Here is a 19,020-nt window from a genome sequence, read left to right on the forward strand (position 1 = left end):
GGCCTAATCCTCTAGTTATAATCCTCAAGCTGTCTCCGATTGTCTGAGACGATTTCTGTGTTCAAGCCATAACAATACCACACCTTTAGATTATAAAATCCCCAGCTGTGATTATTTTGGACTGAAACGCCTCTGTAAAGCAAGTTTGGGCAATGTGCTTTGCCCAAACAGTTCAGATACAAAACACTCCTGCGGTTCCTATTGTAGCGTCTTTACTGGCAGCTGCATAGATAAACCCAGAGACCATCTTGTTATGAGATCACACCACCAGTAGCGACTGTTCATCATATTGGTAATTTGAACTATAAACACTTTGAGATTCCTTTAGAGCAAGGGTGTCAAACTCATTTTCACAGAGGGCCACATCAACATAATGGTTGGCCTCGAAGGGCCAGAGTAACACTATGAATGTAACAAAATACAATGTAATTTAAAATATACGAAATCACCCTTGTTTATATTCTTAGATAACCGTTTCTGTATTAAATTCTGTATGCATTGAAGTCAAGGGGGGCAGGACTATGGCACAACCAGCGTACGACAGAAGTGTAGTGATTTATGTAGATTTGTGTTGTGTCCTGGAAGAATTTCATTTGTCAGATAGAAAACACTTAAACTTAGATACAATACAAATACACTACAGTATAATATTGTATTGCACACTATTATATACACTCCCACATTTCATGACATCTATGGTTTTCCTTATTTTTTTCACCCTCCACATTTATTATATACTTTATTTCAAGAAGAATATAATGTGATCCACAGCATCTGATATCAAAAATAAAATATAAATTCTGAATCATTTTTCTTTACTTGTTTTGCAGTAATTTGATCCTTCCAATCAGATAGAATAAAGCATTCATGATTTAAGAATTTCATGATAACACCAAGGAAAGGGAAAGTGGATAATATGTAATGTTTATCATCTCCTTCTCTCCCTATGTAATGTTCTTGCAGATTTGATAACCCTGCAGCAGTCAGCACTACACCCACCAGACAACTGACTTTCAACTACCTACTTCCTGTAAATGCATGGCTCCTGCTGAATCCCTCAGAGCTCTGTTGTGACTGGACTATGGGCACAATCCCCCTGGTGGAATCACTTGTAGATCTGCGTAACCTGGCTACACTAGTATTTTACATTTTTCTAGGACTGCTTGCTTATCACAGTCTGCGATACAGACACAGTTCTGCCAAGACAGTCATCATGGTGAGAGAAAATGTGGTTAAATTGTGTGTGTGTGTGTGTGTGCGTGCGCGCGTGCATGTACATTTTTATTTTTTTCACAAAAATAAACCAGACAGTTAGGCAGTTCTGAAAACTAAAGTGTTACCTCTGCTTGGTCAGGTTGTAATCAGTTTGATGCATCATCTCCACATCCAGTGTGGGCATATGAGCCCCAGACTTAAATATACCCACCGTCCTGTTTCACTGTGGGTTTGATATATTGCATTTTATTCTGTTTTGTTAGTCTCCTTACATTAACTCTTCTGCTACTGCCACAAATCTAAAACTTGTAATTATTTATATTATTTCTAGCCACCCACTGTGAAATATTAATGTCTTGTCCAACCCCAAGTGTTTGGCCCTTTTTTTTTCTCCTGAGACCACTGCTAAAAGCTGTCTTTTGACAGTACTTCTGCTGATTGGATTTTGGCCTTCATTATTTTTTGTATCTGTGATAAGAGAGCTTTTCTGTTTCCCAGTAAACAAAGCTTAAGGTATTCGTCTTCTGGTGGTGTGGCCTTGACCAGTGACAGGCTTTTATTTGTTGCTGAAAAGCAGAAGCCCTTTGACATATAAAACTTTAATAGAACACATAACACAAATATATCTATGTTTTCCTTCATTTTGTTGAAAAATAGTGAAATGGCAATTGGATTTGAATGGAATTGGAAATGTATAGGATCATAAATGTCTCCTTTTCACATCTTCTGTTTTTAAACATTCCCAAATCCTTATTTCTAGCTTTACATCAAAATAACACACAACAAAATAATAGATTTTCAGTACTGTAAGACTTTTGAACAGCACTCTTTATAACCATTGTTCTTAAGTATTTAGGAAAGTTTGGAGGTCAGTAAAAAGAAAAATCAAAAGTATTACTAGTGAGACATATGACCAACAAAATGTGGTTTCCTTTCTTGGGGAACATAGCAAGGTTCTTGAAGTATTTGCACAATATTGACTTCAATTCAATTCAGTTTTAGTTATATAGCAACAGTTGCCTCAAAGTGCTTTATATTGTACAGTATTCATTGTACTCAACTCAAAATACAACAGTATTTTGAGTTGAGTATCTGTAATAGCCTAAGCATATGATCTGCATTGGCCAAAATAGTTTTTAGTTTTTTTTGTTCTTTTTTTGGGGGGGGGGGGGGATTGTTTTTTTGTTTTAATAGCATCTGTCTGCTTGTGGGGAAAAGAATAACATGCTGACTTGAATTACTTTCTACTACATTCTAACTGTAGGCCCTTTATCCCCCTCTGTAGTGCCCTGGGTTCACATTGCATACAGTTTGCATAGCTTAATGGGATGTAAACAGATTCTAAGTACTAGAACTCATTTTTGTGTGTGTGTGTTTTTTTTGTTTGTTTGTTTTTTTTAAATGCAAAGTACCATAGAAGAGCCCTGACTTTAGAATAAAAAGCTAAAGTGGTTCCTTGTGTCCACTGGTCATATCCACTGCTTAGTAGACATTCCAGATAATGATACTTTATCCTGCTAAATTGGGTAGTGGCTCAACATACAACCTGATGCAATAGTTTACCATTATGTTTTGTGTGTGTGTGTGGGGGGGGGGGTTGTTGTTTGTTTTCTTTTAAGACAAATTTTATTACCACTCTTTGTGTATATTTAGCTTTTTTCGGCAAATGAAGTTGGCCAGCAGAAATGAGCAATGAAACACAAGTTCTTAGTTGAGCTTTGAAGGGATGAATGGGTGGTGAATGTTTACAGAGGTACATAGAAACAAATTAGCATGTGTTGTGCAATAGGTTCATTGTTCTCATGCTTAAAGGTCAGTAAACTTGCTCACAATATTGCTCTAAGCTTCAGCTTTAGAAAGGGGAACACAAGTCAGCACAAAACACTGAATTATGACCTTTTGCATTGTTTATTCTGGTTTGCTAAGAGCCTTTTGGAAAATGTTGCATAACAATATCACAACACATTAACATACTGCATCACTACAAGGTTGCCAGCTGTCTAACATGGAGCATGAGATATTAATAAATAGTTTTAGACAACCACTGTCCACTGAGGAGCCCCATTCTAGATTGTAGATGTGCTGCAGGAACTATCACAGAGTCAGTTTTTAGTGCTGAAGCCCGTCTTTATTTGGAATTCTGTTTGATATTTTGTAGATTGGTCAGTCCAGTAGTTTTGCATATTTGTAAGATGAAATCATAGACAAATTTTGTAGGCGTTTAGCTGATAGCAAAATTAAGGCTGAGTTCAAAGAGATGTAGTGTGTGAACTTGGTGGCATTGTGGCTAATGTGACATCAGTTTTACCTTTTAGGTGGGTTTTTTTGAGGGGGGAGGTGGTTTTGGGTTTTTTGTTTGTTTTGTTTTTGTTTTTTAAATTAATCCTTTTGTAGATAGACAGACAGTAAATGTCATTCCTATATCGTCATGTAGCAAGCTTTTAAAGAGTGCTTTAGGTGTTCACTGGTGAAGAACATGAAGCTAACCTGTTTGTCATACAAAGATGAGAAATCCTGCAAATTATTGTAAGTTTTACAAATTACAGATTTTAACCTAACCACCTGCTACCTACAAGTGAATGAAGTATTAATGAACTTCTGAGATTTAAACATCAAAAGAGCTGCCAAATTGAACACGTCAAAATCCAGTTTTCTTGTTTTTAGACACAGACTTTTTTTTCCCCTTAGGTCCGTCTCCATGATAATTTCTGAGTGTTCAAGTATTTCAAAAAAAGAGCTCTGAGCTTGTCATATGAACTGACATATTATTTCTTTCTTTTGTGCGTGTTTGTGTGTGTCCTGCAGGCCCTGTCTTTGATTGTCCTGCCTTTTATTCCAGCATCCAACCTCTTCTTCCCTGTGGGGTTTGTCGTAGCAGAGAGAGTACTTTATGTTCCCAGTATGGGGTTCTGTGTTCTTGTTGCACATGGATTCAAGATGATCTCACATAAAGGGTAGGTTCTTGTCCAAAATGACGTTTAAAAGAAGAATCCCTCAGAAGTGCAAAACTGTTTGTGAAATTATGAGTTTCTGTTTGTGGTTACACTTTTACCCTTTTTTGTTTTTTTGTTTTTTAATATTGGTGCAGATATTTAGGTTTTGTGAAGATTGTGAAAATGTATATTTAAAATTACATTGATCTGCTTAATAATGTCCTTTGTAGACAATTGAAGAAGATTTCCTGGTTGATGATTGGACTGCTGCTAACTACGTACACAGTGAAAACTTTTCATAGAAATTGGGACTGGGAGTCAGAATATACTCTCTTTACATCTGCCTTGAAGGTATGATGGAAATGCTGTTTTTGTGGTGGCAGAGTGTCATGTCAGTTTGCCAATGTCTGTAAACACCTTGTGATTAAAAATTTTGAGTAAACCAGAATTAATCATCCACTCACAAAACTGACGAATGTTTATTATCGTTATGTCTCTTTTAATTTGTCATCTACTCAGGTTAACAAGAACAATGCCAAGTTGTGGAATAATGTTGGCCACGCTTTAGAAAATCAGAACAATTATGCAAAGGCTTTGCGGTATTTTCTCCAGGCTACTCGAGTCCAACCAGGTGAGACACTTTGATGTCATTCATAAATCATTGAAAAAGGAAGGATGGTTTCATGGAAGTGATGAAAAATCCACTACAGTTTGCAAAATTCTTTCTTAAGAAGATCAACAAATAGTTGATCTTCTTACAAACTATTTGTTTTTTTTGGTGGAGGATACCAAATGAGGTTACAGTATTTTTCTTTGTGTTGAGAGTAACTGTTTTACTTGTTGTTCTACCTGTTCCAACAGGTATACAAAAACAGAAACACCGTATAATACAGTATAACTGCTTTAAACACTAATATTAAATGAAAAAGACCCAGAAGTGTAGACATTCAGCTTTAGTTTAGTGGGTTGAATAAAAAGATTGCATAAAAATGTGAGGAACTAAAGCATTTTTAAATACAATCTCTTCATTTCAGGGACTCAACTTAAGTAACTAAAAATAAAATTTCATTTCTAATGAAACTTCATTTCAAATACTTAGTTGGGTTTCCTCCATTTTAACGCCAGGTCTATACTGCAGCAGCTTTCAGTTGCTTTTTGTTTGTGTGCCTTTCTGTCCGAAGTTTAGTCTTCAACACGCGAAATACATGCTCGATTGGGTTAAGATCAAATGTCTGACTTGGCTATTCAAGAATATTCCACTTCTTTGCTTTAATAAACTCCTGGGTTGTTTTGGCTGTATCTTGTGAAATGCCTCCCAATTATTTAACTTCATTCAGCTCATTTTGGGCAGACAATAGGTCTCTAAATACTGCTCTAAAAATTGCTTTCTTTCTCAGGATGTACCAAGCTTTAAATTTTGTCACTCCTAATATTGTAGCAATTTCTCAGATGGGTTTTTCTGTTTTCAGAGCTTAAGGGTGGCTTGTTTCACCTGCATGGAGAGCTGCTCTGACTGCATGTTGTCGGTTCACAGCACAGTCTTTCAGATGGAAGCACCAGACCTCAGATCAGCTCCAGGCCTTTTATCTGCTTAATTGATAATGACAAAACAAAGGAATTGCCCACACCTGCCCATGAAATGGCCTCTGAGTCAACTGTCCAATTACTGTAGGTTCCTTTAAAAAGAGGGTTGCACATGTTAAAGAGCTGAAATTCCTAAACCCTTCGTCCAATTTGAATGTGGATACCCTCAAAGGAAAACCGTGTCCATGTCCACTATATAACTGTAATTAGAATATGTTTCAGTGAGAGAGAGAGATCCTATTCTTGCCATTAACCATGGTGAGCATGAAAATGTTTGTTGATTGAAAAAGAATCAAAGAAAAATCCCTTACATTGTTCAGCTGCTCTTTCTATTGTTTATGGTAGACTAAACCATCTATCAGTCTACATGAAGGAAATTAGCCTTTGTGCTCTAGCCCAGCGGTCCCCAACCCCCGGCCTTGGACCGGTACCGGTCTGTGAGTCGTTTGGTACCGGGCCGCGAGAGTTGAGGCTCAGGTGTGAAATGTATGGTTTTCAGGGTTTTTATTGGTTTTCGGCGTTATTTTGTTATCGTTTTTATCGTTTACTCGGTTTTCCTGGGTCTGTTCACGTGTGTTATGAATAAATCTTCTTTTTTTCGGTACCGGTACTAGTTTTATATTGTTGTATTTATCCGCAACACCTTAAAGGCCGGTCCGTGAAAATATTGTCGGGCATAAACCGGTTCGTGGCGCAAAAAAGGTTGGGGACCGCTGCTCTAGCCCATTAGTGCTCTACCCATGGTGTAGCCAAAAAGACCCATAACAGTCCTCAGGCCTATTTACTTTTCTGCCAGAAACCATGTTTTATGTCTGTCATGTAAATAACCTCAGTTTCACTGGTGGCTGGATACAACTGCAAGAAAGTAATTCTAGCTTGAGATGGTCAGAGGTTCTCATTGTACTTCTCATAACATTGTTCATTTTTCAATTTGTAGGAATAGTAAGCAAGTACAAGTCATTGTGCTTTTTGATTATCTTATTTCAGGGTATGATTTTTGCTAATTTTGTTTGTCATGTAGAAGTATTTGTAAGGTTTTTTGTTTTGTTTTTTCTTTCGTATTTAAAAATGCACACAGCAACTATTGTACAATAGTTGCACTTACACAAGATACCATTTTTCCTCTTCAAATTCAAACAGCAAATCAAGGAAGCTTATACAGTGTGTGAAATGCTTATTTGATTCCCTGCTGAGTTTTTCTCCCTTGCAAACAAATGAATAATCTAAAATTTTTATGGTAGTTTCATTTTATTGGAGAGCGACAGAATGTCAACTAAAAAACAAATCCAAAGGTGTCCGCATGTCACGGAGTAAAATAAGTACTTGATCTCTAAGCAAAATATGACTTAGTACCCTAGTATTTTTTTGTACGGTAAGATTGTTATTGGAGCACTTTTGCCTTTATTGGATTGTGGAGCAATGAAGGACAGGAAATTATTAAGAAAGAGAGAGGCCTCTCTAAATCCTTTGTTTGTTGGCTTCTGCTTGGCATCTCAAAGCTTCAGTTCCCTTGACAGATTTTCTATAGGATTAAAATCTGGATGTACTCCACTCCATGACCTTAATGTGCTTCTTCTTTAGCCACTCCTTTGTTGCCTTGGCAGTATGTTTTCGGTCATTGTAATGCTGGAAGAACCATCCAAGACCTTTCTTCAGTGTTCTGGCTGAGAAAAGGTTCTCATCCAAATTTTTACAGTATACGTTCCATCCATTGGCCCCTCAATGCAATAAGTTGTCAATACACTTGGCAGAAATACAGCCTCAAAGGTTAATGTTTCCACCTCTGTGCTTGATTGTGGGGATGGGGTTCTTTGGGTCATACTCAGCATTTCTCTTTTTTCAAACACAACTGATGATAAAGAGCTTGATTTTGATTTCATCTGACCACAGCACTTTCTCCCAAACCTTCTCTGAATCATTACGTGTTAAATGGCAAGGTTAAGACAGGCATATAGATCTGCCTTCTTGAATAGGGGGACACTTGTGGGCACTGCAAGATTTCAGTCCATCACGGCGTAGTGTGTTACCAGTGGTGTTCTTGGTGACTGTGGTCCCAAGCACCTAACAAGCACAGACAGCCAGGATGTAGTTTTGGGCTGATCTTCCACCTTTCATGTAATGTATTTTTTCTGGATTTTTAGCTGATATGTTGTCTCTCTATTAAAATGAAACTACCGTAAAATTTAGAGACTTCATTTCTTTGTGAGCAAACTTATAAATTCAGCAGGGGTTTAAATAATTATTTCCCCACTGTAGGTAATCACTGCTTACATTATTGCTTGACTCTTCCAAAAACTCTTAACAGCTATGTCACGTGGTAAGCCAGTAATGTGACTTCAGATTGCATTGATAGTGTATCATAAACTGTTTGAACTACTGGTTCCAACCTTTTTCATTTAAGTTTTAGTAAAGTAGGAACTTGTTTTAACAAAGGATATTGTGCATTGCTCAAAAGACCTAAGCTGTCTGTTAATGCATTTGCTTGTTTTCCTATAGTCAGGGGAACAAAAACAATCAATGGGAAATTGTAAAATTAGATTAAAAATAAAGGGGGACAGACGACAATAGACTAAAGCATGGCAAAGATTCAAAGAAAAAACACAGAATATTGAGAAATTAAATGTAGGCTCCATCAAATGGGCTGCAAATTCACATGTAACACGGTGTTTTTGTGTAATGAAGTTAACTCAATGATTTAATTCAGCAGCAGTTTAGAAGAAATGAAAAGGGTGACTGTTGGAAGATTAAATGCTTACATAGTAACACTCTTGGCTAAAAATATGACCAAAAAATCCCCTGGACAGCTAGTTCAGTTGAAAGTCCAACAAGCTTTTTTTTTTTTTTTAACTTCTCTTGACACATACAGTGGGGCAAAAAAGTATTTAGTCAGCCACCGATTGTGCAAGTTCCCCCACCTAAAATGATGACAGAGGTCAGTAATTTGCACCAGAGGTACACTTCAACTGTGAGAGACAGAATGTGAAAAAAAAAAAATCCATGAATCCACAAGGTAGGATTTGTAAAGAATTTATTCGTAAATCAGGGTGGAAAATAAGTATTTGGTCAACAACAAAAATACAACTCAATACTTTGTAACATAACCTTTGTTGGCAATAACAGAGGTCAAACGTTTACTATAGGTCTTTACCAGGTTTGCACACACAGTAGCTGGTATTTTGGCCCATTCCTCCATGCAGATCTTCTCGAGAGCAGTGATGTTTTGGGGCTGTCGCCGAGCAACACGGACTTTCAACTCCCGCCACAGATTTTCTATGGGGTTGAGGTCTGGAGACTGGCTAGGCCACTCCAGGACTTTCAAATGCTTCTTACGGAGCCACTCCTTTGTTGCCCGGGCGGTGTGTTTTGGATCATTGTCATGTTGGAAGACCCAGCCTCGTTTCATCTTCAAAGTTCTCACTGATGGAAGGAGGTTTTGGCTCAAAATCTCACGATACATGGCCCCATTCATTCTGTCCTTAACACGGATCAGTCGTCCTGTCCCCTTGGCAGAAAAACAGCCCCATAGCATGATGTTTCCACCCCCATGCTTCACAGTAGGTATGGTGTTCTTGGGATGCAACTCAGTATTCTTCTTCCTCCAAACACGACGAGTTGAGTTTATACCAAAAAGTTCTACTTTGGTTTCATTTGACCACATGACATTCTCCCAATCCTCTGCTGTATCATCCATGTGCTCTCTGGCAAACTTCAGACGGGCCTGGACATGCACTGGCTTCAGCAGCGGGACACGTCTGGCACTGCGGGATTTGATTCCCTGCCGTTGTAGTGTGTTACTGATGGTGACCTTTGTTACTTTGGTCCCAGCTCTCTGCAGGTCATTCACCAGGTCCCCCCGTGTGGTTCTGGGATCTTTGCTCACTGTTCTCATGATCATTTTGACCCCACGGGATGAGATCTTGCGTGGAGCCCCAGATCGAGGGAGATTATCAGTGGTCTTGTATGTCTTCCATTTTCTGATGATTGCTCCCACAGTTGATTTTTTCACACCAAGCTGCTTGCCTATTGTAGATTCACTCTTCCCAGTCTGGTGCAGGTCTACAATACTTTTCCTGGTGTCCTTCGAAAGCTCTTTGGTCTTGGCCATGGCGGAGTTTGGAGTCTGACTGTTTGAGGCTGTGGACAGGTGTCTTTTATACAGATGATGAGTTCAAACAGGTGCCATTCATACAGGTAACGAGTGGGGGACAGAAAAGCTTCTTACAGAAGACGTTACAGGTCTGTGAGAGCCAGAGATTTTCCTTGTTTGAGGTGACCAAATACTTATTTTCCACCCTAGTTTACGAATAAATTGTTTACAAATCCTACCATGTGAATTCATGGATTTTTTTTTTCACATTCTGTCTCTCACAGTTGAAGTGTACCTCTGGTGCAAATTACTGACCTCTGTCATCATTTTAAGTGGGGGTACTTGCACAATCGGTGGCTGACTAAATACTTTTTTGCCCCACTGTAGTTAATAGGCAGTCAGTTGTTATGAGTCCATTCATTTTACTCTAAGATCTCATGACTGCAGTCAAACAGGCCAAAAGTATAATCCTACTATCTAAAGCAGGGGTGTCAAACTCAAATACACAGTGGGCCAAGATTCAAAACTGGAACAAAGTCGCGGGCTAACGTTAATATTTATTGAAAAAAAAAATCTTCCTCCAGATATAAGAATGAATCTTTTCTTATGGACTCAAATAAGTTTTGAATATGAATATGGAACAAGCAAAGCTTAATACTAAACAATATATATATTAGCTGTATAATACCAGTAGGCCAGCTCTAATAGTAATTTGGTATGGCTTCGCGGGCCAAATGTAATTAGGCTGCAGGCCAAATTTAGTTTGACACCTATGATCTAAAGTGTATCATTTCGATATCTTGGGCATCTGTCTGTGTTTTTGTTTTTTTTTCATTTGTGCTTAATGCCTTAGTTTAGAGGAAGCCTACCATAAACTGAGATATCCACAGCTTTGCCGGTTCATCACCCACAAGTGTTTCCCCAAGATTAGCAATGTAAACACATTTTCCCAGCGAGGATTTCCTGCTCTGCTAATCAAGCATCAGTTCTGGCTTTACAAACTGACCTCTTTTAAAGTTTAATTTTTCTTACGTCTTCCTAGAAGGATTAAATAAGCTCCTCAAAATAATGTTGCTTGTTTTGTCTTACACTATTGATGGTATAGTTGAAAATCATTTATATTTTCTAGTCATGTTTAGCATTAGTTGGTATTTAATATAGTCATGTTTAGTAAATGTGTTAAAACACACATAAACAGATGGAGTAGGATTTTGTTTTCTCACTGCTCTTTCTCATTCTTGTTGCTGCAGATGATATTGGTGCTCACATGAATGTTGGAAGAACCTACAAGAATTTGAACAAGTCCAAAGAGGCAGAAGAGGCTTACTTGGTTGCCAAATCCCTCATGCCGCAGGTATTTAATCATTTGCTTTTTTGTTTTTTTCTGCTTCCTTTTATGCAATTGTTACTCATTCCTGGCTGTAAGGTTCATTGTAGTCACTGTTTACCACCTGATGGTGGCAGATCATGCAGCATACAACAGCCTTTCAGTCATATCATGGAAAACTTTAATTATATATAACGAACGTGGGCATGATGTTGATGAATTATAGTTATTTTGCTTATTTAATTACAATGTTAGGATCAACACTTACAGGATTATTCCTGGCTCAGATATGGGGTTTCTGGGGTGACTATACCTTACATGGCAGAAACATTAAGTAAATATCCTTGTTATTTTAACTCCACTTTCAGTAAATAAGTAAACAACAATTAACAAAACTGGTTGAAAAAGCAAAAATAACTTTCTTATAATGCAAACTTTTACTGGGGGTACCAAGTTCTTCTATTCAGGAAAACAACCTTCCCAGGATAAAAGCAATGATAGTGATAAGAGGTATAGTTGCAAGTTGCATTACCCAGAAAGGCCTGAGCCAAAAAACAGGGACTAGAAATCTGCATTAAAATCTAATCTCTCATAACAGACTGTAATATGATGATTTTTTTCCACTCCCTTCAAATTCTCTACTTTATTTGATGTTACACAAGCTTTGATTCTAATGAAATGTTGTTTGTCCACACATTAGGTTATTCCTGGTAAGAAGTATGCGACGCGTGTTGCCCCAAACCATCTCAATGTTTACATAAACCTAGCAAATCTGATCCGGGCCAATGATTCGCGACTGGAGGAGGCTGATCAGCTCTACCGGCAAGCAATAAGCATGAGACCAGACTTCAAACAAGCTTACATCAGCAGGCAAGTTTTGTTTTGATTTTTTTTAAACTCTTTATCTGTCAGATAAAGAGTTAAAATGGCACACATATTCTTTAATAAATGAATAAAATCTTGATCTTAAATGTATTACTGTCAAAGATTTGTACTGAGACATTCCCCTTATCTCAAATTTTGTTGGTCAAGTAATGTAGTAATGTGTTAGTGTTTTTTGCATTATCACCTCTATATGTATTTATTTATTTGTTTTCTTTTTGACTCAGAGGGGAACTGCTTCTCAAGATGAACAAGCTTACAGAAGCCCGGGATGCCTATCTCAGAGCCTTGGAGCTTGATCGCACCAATGCTGACCTGTGGTATAACCTGGCCATCGTCTACATTGAGATGAAAGACCCATCTGAAGCCCTGAAGAACTTCAACCATGCTCTGGAGCTCAACCCACGCCACAAGCTGGCACTCTTTAACTCAGCACTTCTCATGCAGGAGTCTGGTGAGTGTAATGAAGATATAAATAATTTAAGCATGATTGTTCCTCATAAGAGGAATGAGGAGAGCCTTACTTGTCACTTGTTAAAGGAAATAACCTTGTATTACCTTTAGGGTGTAACCAGATGCTTATTTTGAAGCGCACACTGCATGTACTGACAGATGTTCTTAGCCAAGTTTCTGTTCATTCATCCTTCATCAGCTCAGTGATAAAAGTGTTTACTAGTTTCTCCACCCCTGTATTTTTTATTTTTTTTAAACACAGATGGCAAAACCATAATATCAGTTGTAATGACTCAGCATGGGAAAAGAAACACAACTCACAATAATTTCTATTGAGAGTTCCATTAGGTTTTCTTAGTGTACAGGTGATTAGCTGACCTGCTGGTCATATTAACTTTATACTAGACAGACACTGTGTACTGGTCATAAACACTGTTATTTACTTTAAATCCATCAGCGAACAGCAAACTAACCTGTTTATCCTGCACCAACTTGCAGAGTATTTCCATTCAACCGTTAAATAACACAGTTGATCTACCTTTGTTTGTTTTGCAGCAGATTTCACAATATCACAAAAAAAACAATGTCACATGTACGACCCAGAATCTGATTTTAAAACATGAGGACTTGCGCTTTAAATTTCCATTTTATCAAATCTAACTTCTCTTCTTCCTCTCTTCTCCTGTCTTTGTACATCATTACTTCCCACCTCTGTTTTTAAATGACCCACCAAACTGCTGCTGGAACATTGCTGCCGCAGGTCAATCAGAACGCCTTACTGATTGTAAGGGGCTAAACATATCAAGTACAGCACTTTTTAAAAAATATATATATATATTTCGTGCAAAATTATTTGAAAAACACTAGCAATTACTTTATTAGTTAAGTTCATCAGAGCACGTTTCCACTTTCCTTTTGTTTCACCTTGTCAAACAGTTTGTATTTCGGGGAATTCTTGGTTCAACAGGTCTGGCAATAATCGGCCTGGCTCTAGCAAATGAAATCGAATTCAGCTTTTCAAAAAATGGATGCATTATGATTAGTTGAGATAATCTTTTTTTTCCTGAATAAATTCGATTGTCATTTTAAAAAAATTCCATTTTGTTTTTACTCAGAGTATCTTTGTCTAATATTAAGATTAGTTTTATGCAAATGTGCAAAAAGAACAAAAGATCCAGAAGGAGGCAAATATTCATTTTCCCTGTGTAAGAGTTGCGAGTTGGCAGGAGCCTATCCCAGCTACCATGGATAAATGGATGCAAGGATGGACAGATGGATAGCTCTGTATACGATCCATTGTCAGTTCTGACACCAAGACCAATAAGTCCACAATCTTTTCTACCGTAGATAAATAGACATGCATTGTAAGACAAATTAATTTCAATAAAGGTTAGCTTAACAGTGTGCTGTTGTAAAATAGACTGTCCTAGCATCCAGTACAGTCTCTCATAAATTCTACAGTCTGATTTTTAAATAAGCTGAAAACCCATGCACATATTAACTCTCACAAACCTCCATCCCTCAGGTTTTTGAATTGTGGATTCCATACTAATATATCAATATTAGCAAATATTTGGGGGAGAAAAGTCAATTAATCCACATTTCAATACATGAAAAACCTTGGTTCAATCACTGGTGGTGCTGACTATCCACTCAGTGCCCTTAAGTGATTGTGGAAAAGAGACATAACAAAATCACAAAACCTCAAACTGTAAAAAAAGATTGCAGTAAACATGATTTACAAAGTTTGTTTCCAATGGATTTTGTCACATTTAGCCATTATTGTTTTAAACTTTTTCATACCAGCTAAGGGTAAACAAAATCTTGCACAATGCACATAAAAGCACCTTTTGTGGTTGAATATCAACGTTTGATTACCCAAATTCACCCTGTGCTTTGTGTCTGTTTCCTGTGACAGGTGAGCCCAAGTTCTGGCCTGAGGCCAACCGTCGATTCCTCACCTATGTGGAGGAGGAGCCTGACGATGCCAATGGCTATTTCAATCTTGGCATGCTGGCCATGGATGCAAATGAAAATGCAGCAGCTGAGCGGTGGATGCGCAAAGCCATTGGTCTGCAGGCTGGTTTCCGCAGTGCTCTGTTTAACCTAGCTTTGCTCTACTCTCAATCAAAACGTGAAGTCGACGCATTACCTGTGTTGGATGAGTTGCTACACCACCATCCAGAGCACATCAAGGGCCTAATCCTTAAGGGTGACATCCTCATGAATCACAAGAAGGACACCCGTGGTGCTAAGGCCTGTTTTGAGCGTATTTTACGCATGGACCCCACCAATGTCCAAGGGAAGCACAACTTGTGCGTGGTCTACTTTGAGGAGCGCGACCTGCCACGGGCCGAGCGATGCCTGGAGGAAACGCTGGACCTGGCACCAAATGAGGAGTATGTGCGTCGCCACTTGAGTATTGTACGTAGTAAAATGGCTGCCATGAGTGCAGCAGGCCGACCACTGTCTTCAGCTACCACTGAAGGAGCAACCACGGAGGGGGTAGCTGCATCATCCAAGGAGGAAGTGCTGCAGAGTGTTAAGGAGGGCACGGAAGAGGCTGCTGCGGGTGGAGAGGAAGGGAGGGGTGTTGATGCAGTTGGAAAGGAGGTTGGGGATGAGAAGAATGAGCGGAAATCCTCTACAGAAAGTGTCAGAGGTGTGGGTGTGGACCAATCAAAATCTTTAGATAATAGCCAGTCTGACAAGCGGACTAAGGGTAAGTCCACGAAGGACATTAAAGATATAGAGAAAAAAAGAGCAGCTGCCTTGAAGAGACTAGAGGAGATTGAGCGCATATTGAGTGGTGATTGACATTGTTGCCATTTTTAGCTGGACTACTTTTCCGGAGCTCTTTAATGCTCCAACTAAGACTTCTCCCCTTTAGCAATGTGTAATCATAATCAATTATCACTTTATTTCTTTGATTTATCTGCTTTCACAGGCCACTCAGTATTGTCTGCTGGTTTAACATTAATTATTTAAGGGAAATTTTGATCTGCACATGAAATTCACAACATTAACAGTAAAATTAAGCACAAAGCAAACTTGGGATGATCTATTTAAAGCTTATGTAGATGCCTATGTGTGCATATGTGCTTTATCTGAATGGGATCACATATCATAGATCGGTAGTAGTTTGTTTTTTCATTTGTAATCATTGTTTATCACTGGATTTTTTTTTTTTTTTGTCTCACCAAGATGTGAGTCATTGCGCTATTGTTTTTAAAAACAGAATGATTGTATCGTGGACAATTAAGGGAAGTGACATGTTTGGCAGATTTCCTCAAAGCAGGATTATATCTGCAGAGTTTGCCCCCTCAAAATAAAACATACAGTGAACAAAATGACTCCATACTACATTGACATCAATCTACATATGTGTATTCCATTGCAGCAACATTTGTTAATCTTTATTGATCTCACTCAGTACTTCCTGCTACTGCAGTCTTTACCTCAAAATTTCATTGTGAACCTATCTAAAGATATTTATCTTATTCCTTTTGTCACATTACCCATCCCTCCCCCTAACATCTCTACAGCTGGCTCCTATGCTTCAGACACCATGGCCCCATTAGAGATGTTTTGGATGTCTTGGGGTTTTTTGTTTTGTTTTGTTTTTTTTGCTTTTCCCCCCTCCGTCTTTCCCAGTAAACTCCCATAGACATTGCTTTGACATTGGCGAGACCCATTTTATATGACCGTCAACAGTGACGCACGGTCATCCTCAGCGTCATGCGTTCTTCATTTGCCAAAGGTCCTTTCACATCAGAAGAAAGGGGGAGGGGGGGATTTTCAGAGCACATTTGAAAATCCATCCAAAAATGGATCTCCCGACACACTTCTCTGCAGTCATGATTTTTATTTTTTTGTTTTATCTTGCTGGGACTGAAACATTGAGGTATTCAACATTTTCAAATTTTGATAATAGACCTTGTATTTGGAGGGGGGCGGGGGTTGTTTTTCCAGTATTTACAGCTATGTGATCAGTCGGATCAAAAATGCCCCGAAGTATCAACAATAAAACTACACTTGATCTGCTGGTGAACATGCGCACATAGTTTTTAGTTTGTTTGTTTCTTTTTGTTTTTTTTAAAGTGCACAGATTTCTCCCTCTTGTGTCCTTGGCTCTTTTTATTTTTATTTTTTGTCATTACACCACTATAAAACCCTGTGGCTGATTGGCTACTGTTCAAGAGGTCTGATGCTTAAATCAGTAATGGTGAGGAAGTGACAAGCTTGAATACTACCTGGTACTGCAAATTGTTACTGTCACAGCCATCTACAGAAGCCATGATAGTCATGAAGAGCAGCCTATTGACTACATGTGGTTTCCTCTTCACAGTGCCGTAATTTGTTTCAGCAAATTGTTTTGCTTGGTACTTTTTTTTTTTTTTTTTTTTTTTAAATTTCAAATAGGAGATCTGATTACTGTAGATTAGGAGTATTGTAGTGGTACTACAAAATCTTGCTATGCATTGCGTGACCCTATGTACATACATTTACAGGATATTGTATCCAGTGTTATTTATTATTTTGGTATGCGCTAGATGTTTTTGTTTACCACTGGTAATTGTTTCATTTCAAGGTGCGTTATTTAGTCTCTGCAAATTTGTGTGTATCGTCACATGTTTGTTTTTTGTTTTTTTGTTTGTTTTTTAAAGTCCTGTATTTCAGTAGAGTTCATGTCAGTGTTAAACATGTACGAAATCATTCAACTGGCTGTCCAGTTAAACAAGTACAGTTTGGAACAAGGATGCATCCAGTTTGCCACGACTTCTGTTTCGCCTCATTTTGAGTAAATTTTTGTAAGATTTTTTTTTTTTTTTTTTTTGGTGGTTTTTTTATTTTATTTTATCTGTTGGTGGTGGGGGTGTCGGTTATTAAATAAAACTAGCTGAAAACTCTGTGCCTGTTCTTCTGTGTGTGTTACTAACGTACAGTAAATGTTCTTGAAATGGATTGATCCTACTGATTTGCTGCAGAAAATTTCAGTCTTTGAAAAAGGAAGCTATTGCTAGAGGTGCCTTAAACCTGTTTCTTCTAATGGGGGGGGGGGGGAGTCCTGTGGTTGCAAAAAGGTTCAAGGTTGTGTAGAAGTCTAAAGTAAACAAAAATTACAAAATTTAAAGAGTAATTTATTTTTTCCCCACTGCTGTTGAATTTAACTGCAGGGTGACATGCAAGGAGATGTTTTGATCGGTCTCATAACATTTCACCACAACAGTATGAAGCAAAAGTCAATTAGTCTGACCTGGGGTTGAAAAAAACAAATTTTGTACAGTGTAGGAATAAAACATCACATGACAACAAAGCAAGAATTCTTCAACACTTTGAACTGTGCCAGGGCCAAATCTGTCAGCCTGAGAGGAACAGAGTGTAACTGTCAGTAGCTGCCAGTCAAAATGTGCCTTTCATTCAGTGTGATGTACTGTTGGCCCCAAAGCCTTGTGCTGTCCAAATATACCGGCTGTGGGTTTTGAGATTATCTTGTCAAAAGATACGTGAAAAACTCTGAGATTTTTTTTTTTTCACAAGAACTTTTCTTTTCAACCATAAAAACTGACTGCAAAGTCATATGCATTCAGGTTTTCATAATGTCACAGAAAGTGACCTTAGTGAAGGTTACAAATGATCGTCTTATGGCCTCTTACGGTGGATTCACTGTCCTGCTAGACCTCAGTGCAGTGTTTGATACTGTCGATCATAATATCCTTTAAGAGTGATTTATATCTGTGTTTCCCAACCACTGTGGCGTGGCACATAGGTGTGCTGTGAGAAATGACCAGGTGTGCCATGGAAGATTATCTGGTTCCACCTGATTAGTACTCTAAGCAATCGGCGTGAGTAACGGGTAAAGCAATTACATTCTCCTCCACTAGAGGGCACACTGAAGTTAATTATGGAGTTCCACAGGGTTCAGTGCTAGGACCAGTTTTGTTTATGCTTCACTTAGGCAGTATCATCGGAAGGTATAGTATACATTTTCACTGCTATGCAGATGACACAACTTTATCTATCCATGAAGCCAGATAACACGCACCAATTAGTTAAAATGCAGGAATGTCTTTCCTATTTCAGTAGCGGCCAGGCGAGATACTCTACAGCAGAGAACAGGAGCAGCGAGCATGTCATTCGTTCTGTCTTCCTTCTCTCACCCCAACCGGTTGCAGCAGATGGCCTGTTAAAGGGGAGTTTTTTTCCTTCCCACTGTTGCCAAAGTACTTGCTCATAGGAGGTCATATGATTGTTTTTCTCTAAGCATTATTCTAGGAATCACAAAGGATTAGAAAAATGTGTGCTTTATTGTCAGATTTCCAATCCATATTATACCTACAAGTCAAACATTTCCACTGTTAGGGATAGTTTTTCTTTATTTCTCACACATTCACTTAAAACAAAACAAACAAGCAAAATAAACATTTCTATTTCATATATTTTGCACGCAGTGTTGGGAAGGTTACTTTTAAAATGTATTCCATTACAGAATACAGAATACATGCCCCAAAATGTATTCTGTAACGTATTCCGTTACG

At 38.3% G+C, this 19,020-nt stretch overlaps 1 protein-coding gene across 3 annotated transcripts in view; it reads left to right on the forward strand.

Annotated features, from left to right (window-relative positions):
• The window catches only part of tmtc3 (transmembrane O-mannosyltransferase targeting cadherins 3), a 29,619-nt gene extending 12,226 nt beyond the window's left edge, over positions 1-17,393 (forward strand). For all 3 annotated transcript variants that reach the window (XM_085462637.1, XM_085462635.1, XM_085462638.1), the window contains exons 7-14: positions 964-1,216; positions 4,021-4,169; positions 4,379-4,499; positions 4,668-4,779; positions 11,070-11,173; positions 11,847-12,016; positions 12,256-12,482; positions 14,400-17,393. In XM_085462637.1, coding sequence (XP_085318763.1) covers positions 964-1,216; positions 4,021-4,169; positions 4,379-4,499; positions 4,668-4,779; positions 11,070-11,173; positions 11,847-12,016; positions 12,256-12,482; positions 14,400-15,298 — 2,035 coding nt within the window. In that variant the 3' untranslated portion in view covers positions 15,299-17,393. The remainder of the gene's footprint in view (positions 1-963; positions 1,217-4,020; positions 4,170-4,378; positions 4,500-4,667; positions 4,780-11,069; positions 11,174-11,846; positions 12,017-12,255; positions 12,483-14,399) is intronic.
• Positions 17,394-19,020: the final 1,627 nt, after the last annotated feature.

Source organism: Copadichromis virginalis, linkage group LG7 (assembly GCF_057382275.1).
Source record: "Copadichromis virginalis isolate Kocher_CV1m ecotype Utaka linkage group LG7, C_Virginalis_male_GT1.1, whole genome shotgun sequence".
Taxonomy (NCBI): domain Eukaryota; kingdom Metazoa; phylum Chordata; class Actinopteri; order Cichliformes; family Cichlidae; genus Copadichromis; species Copadichromis virginalis.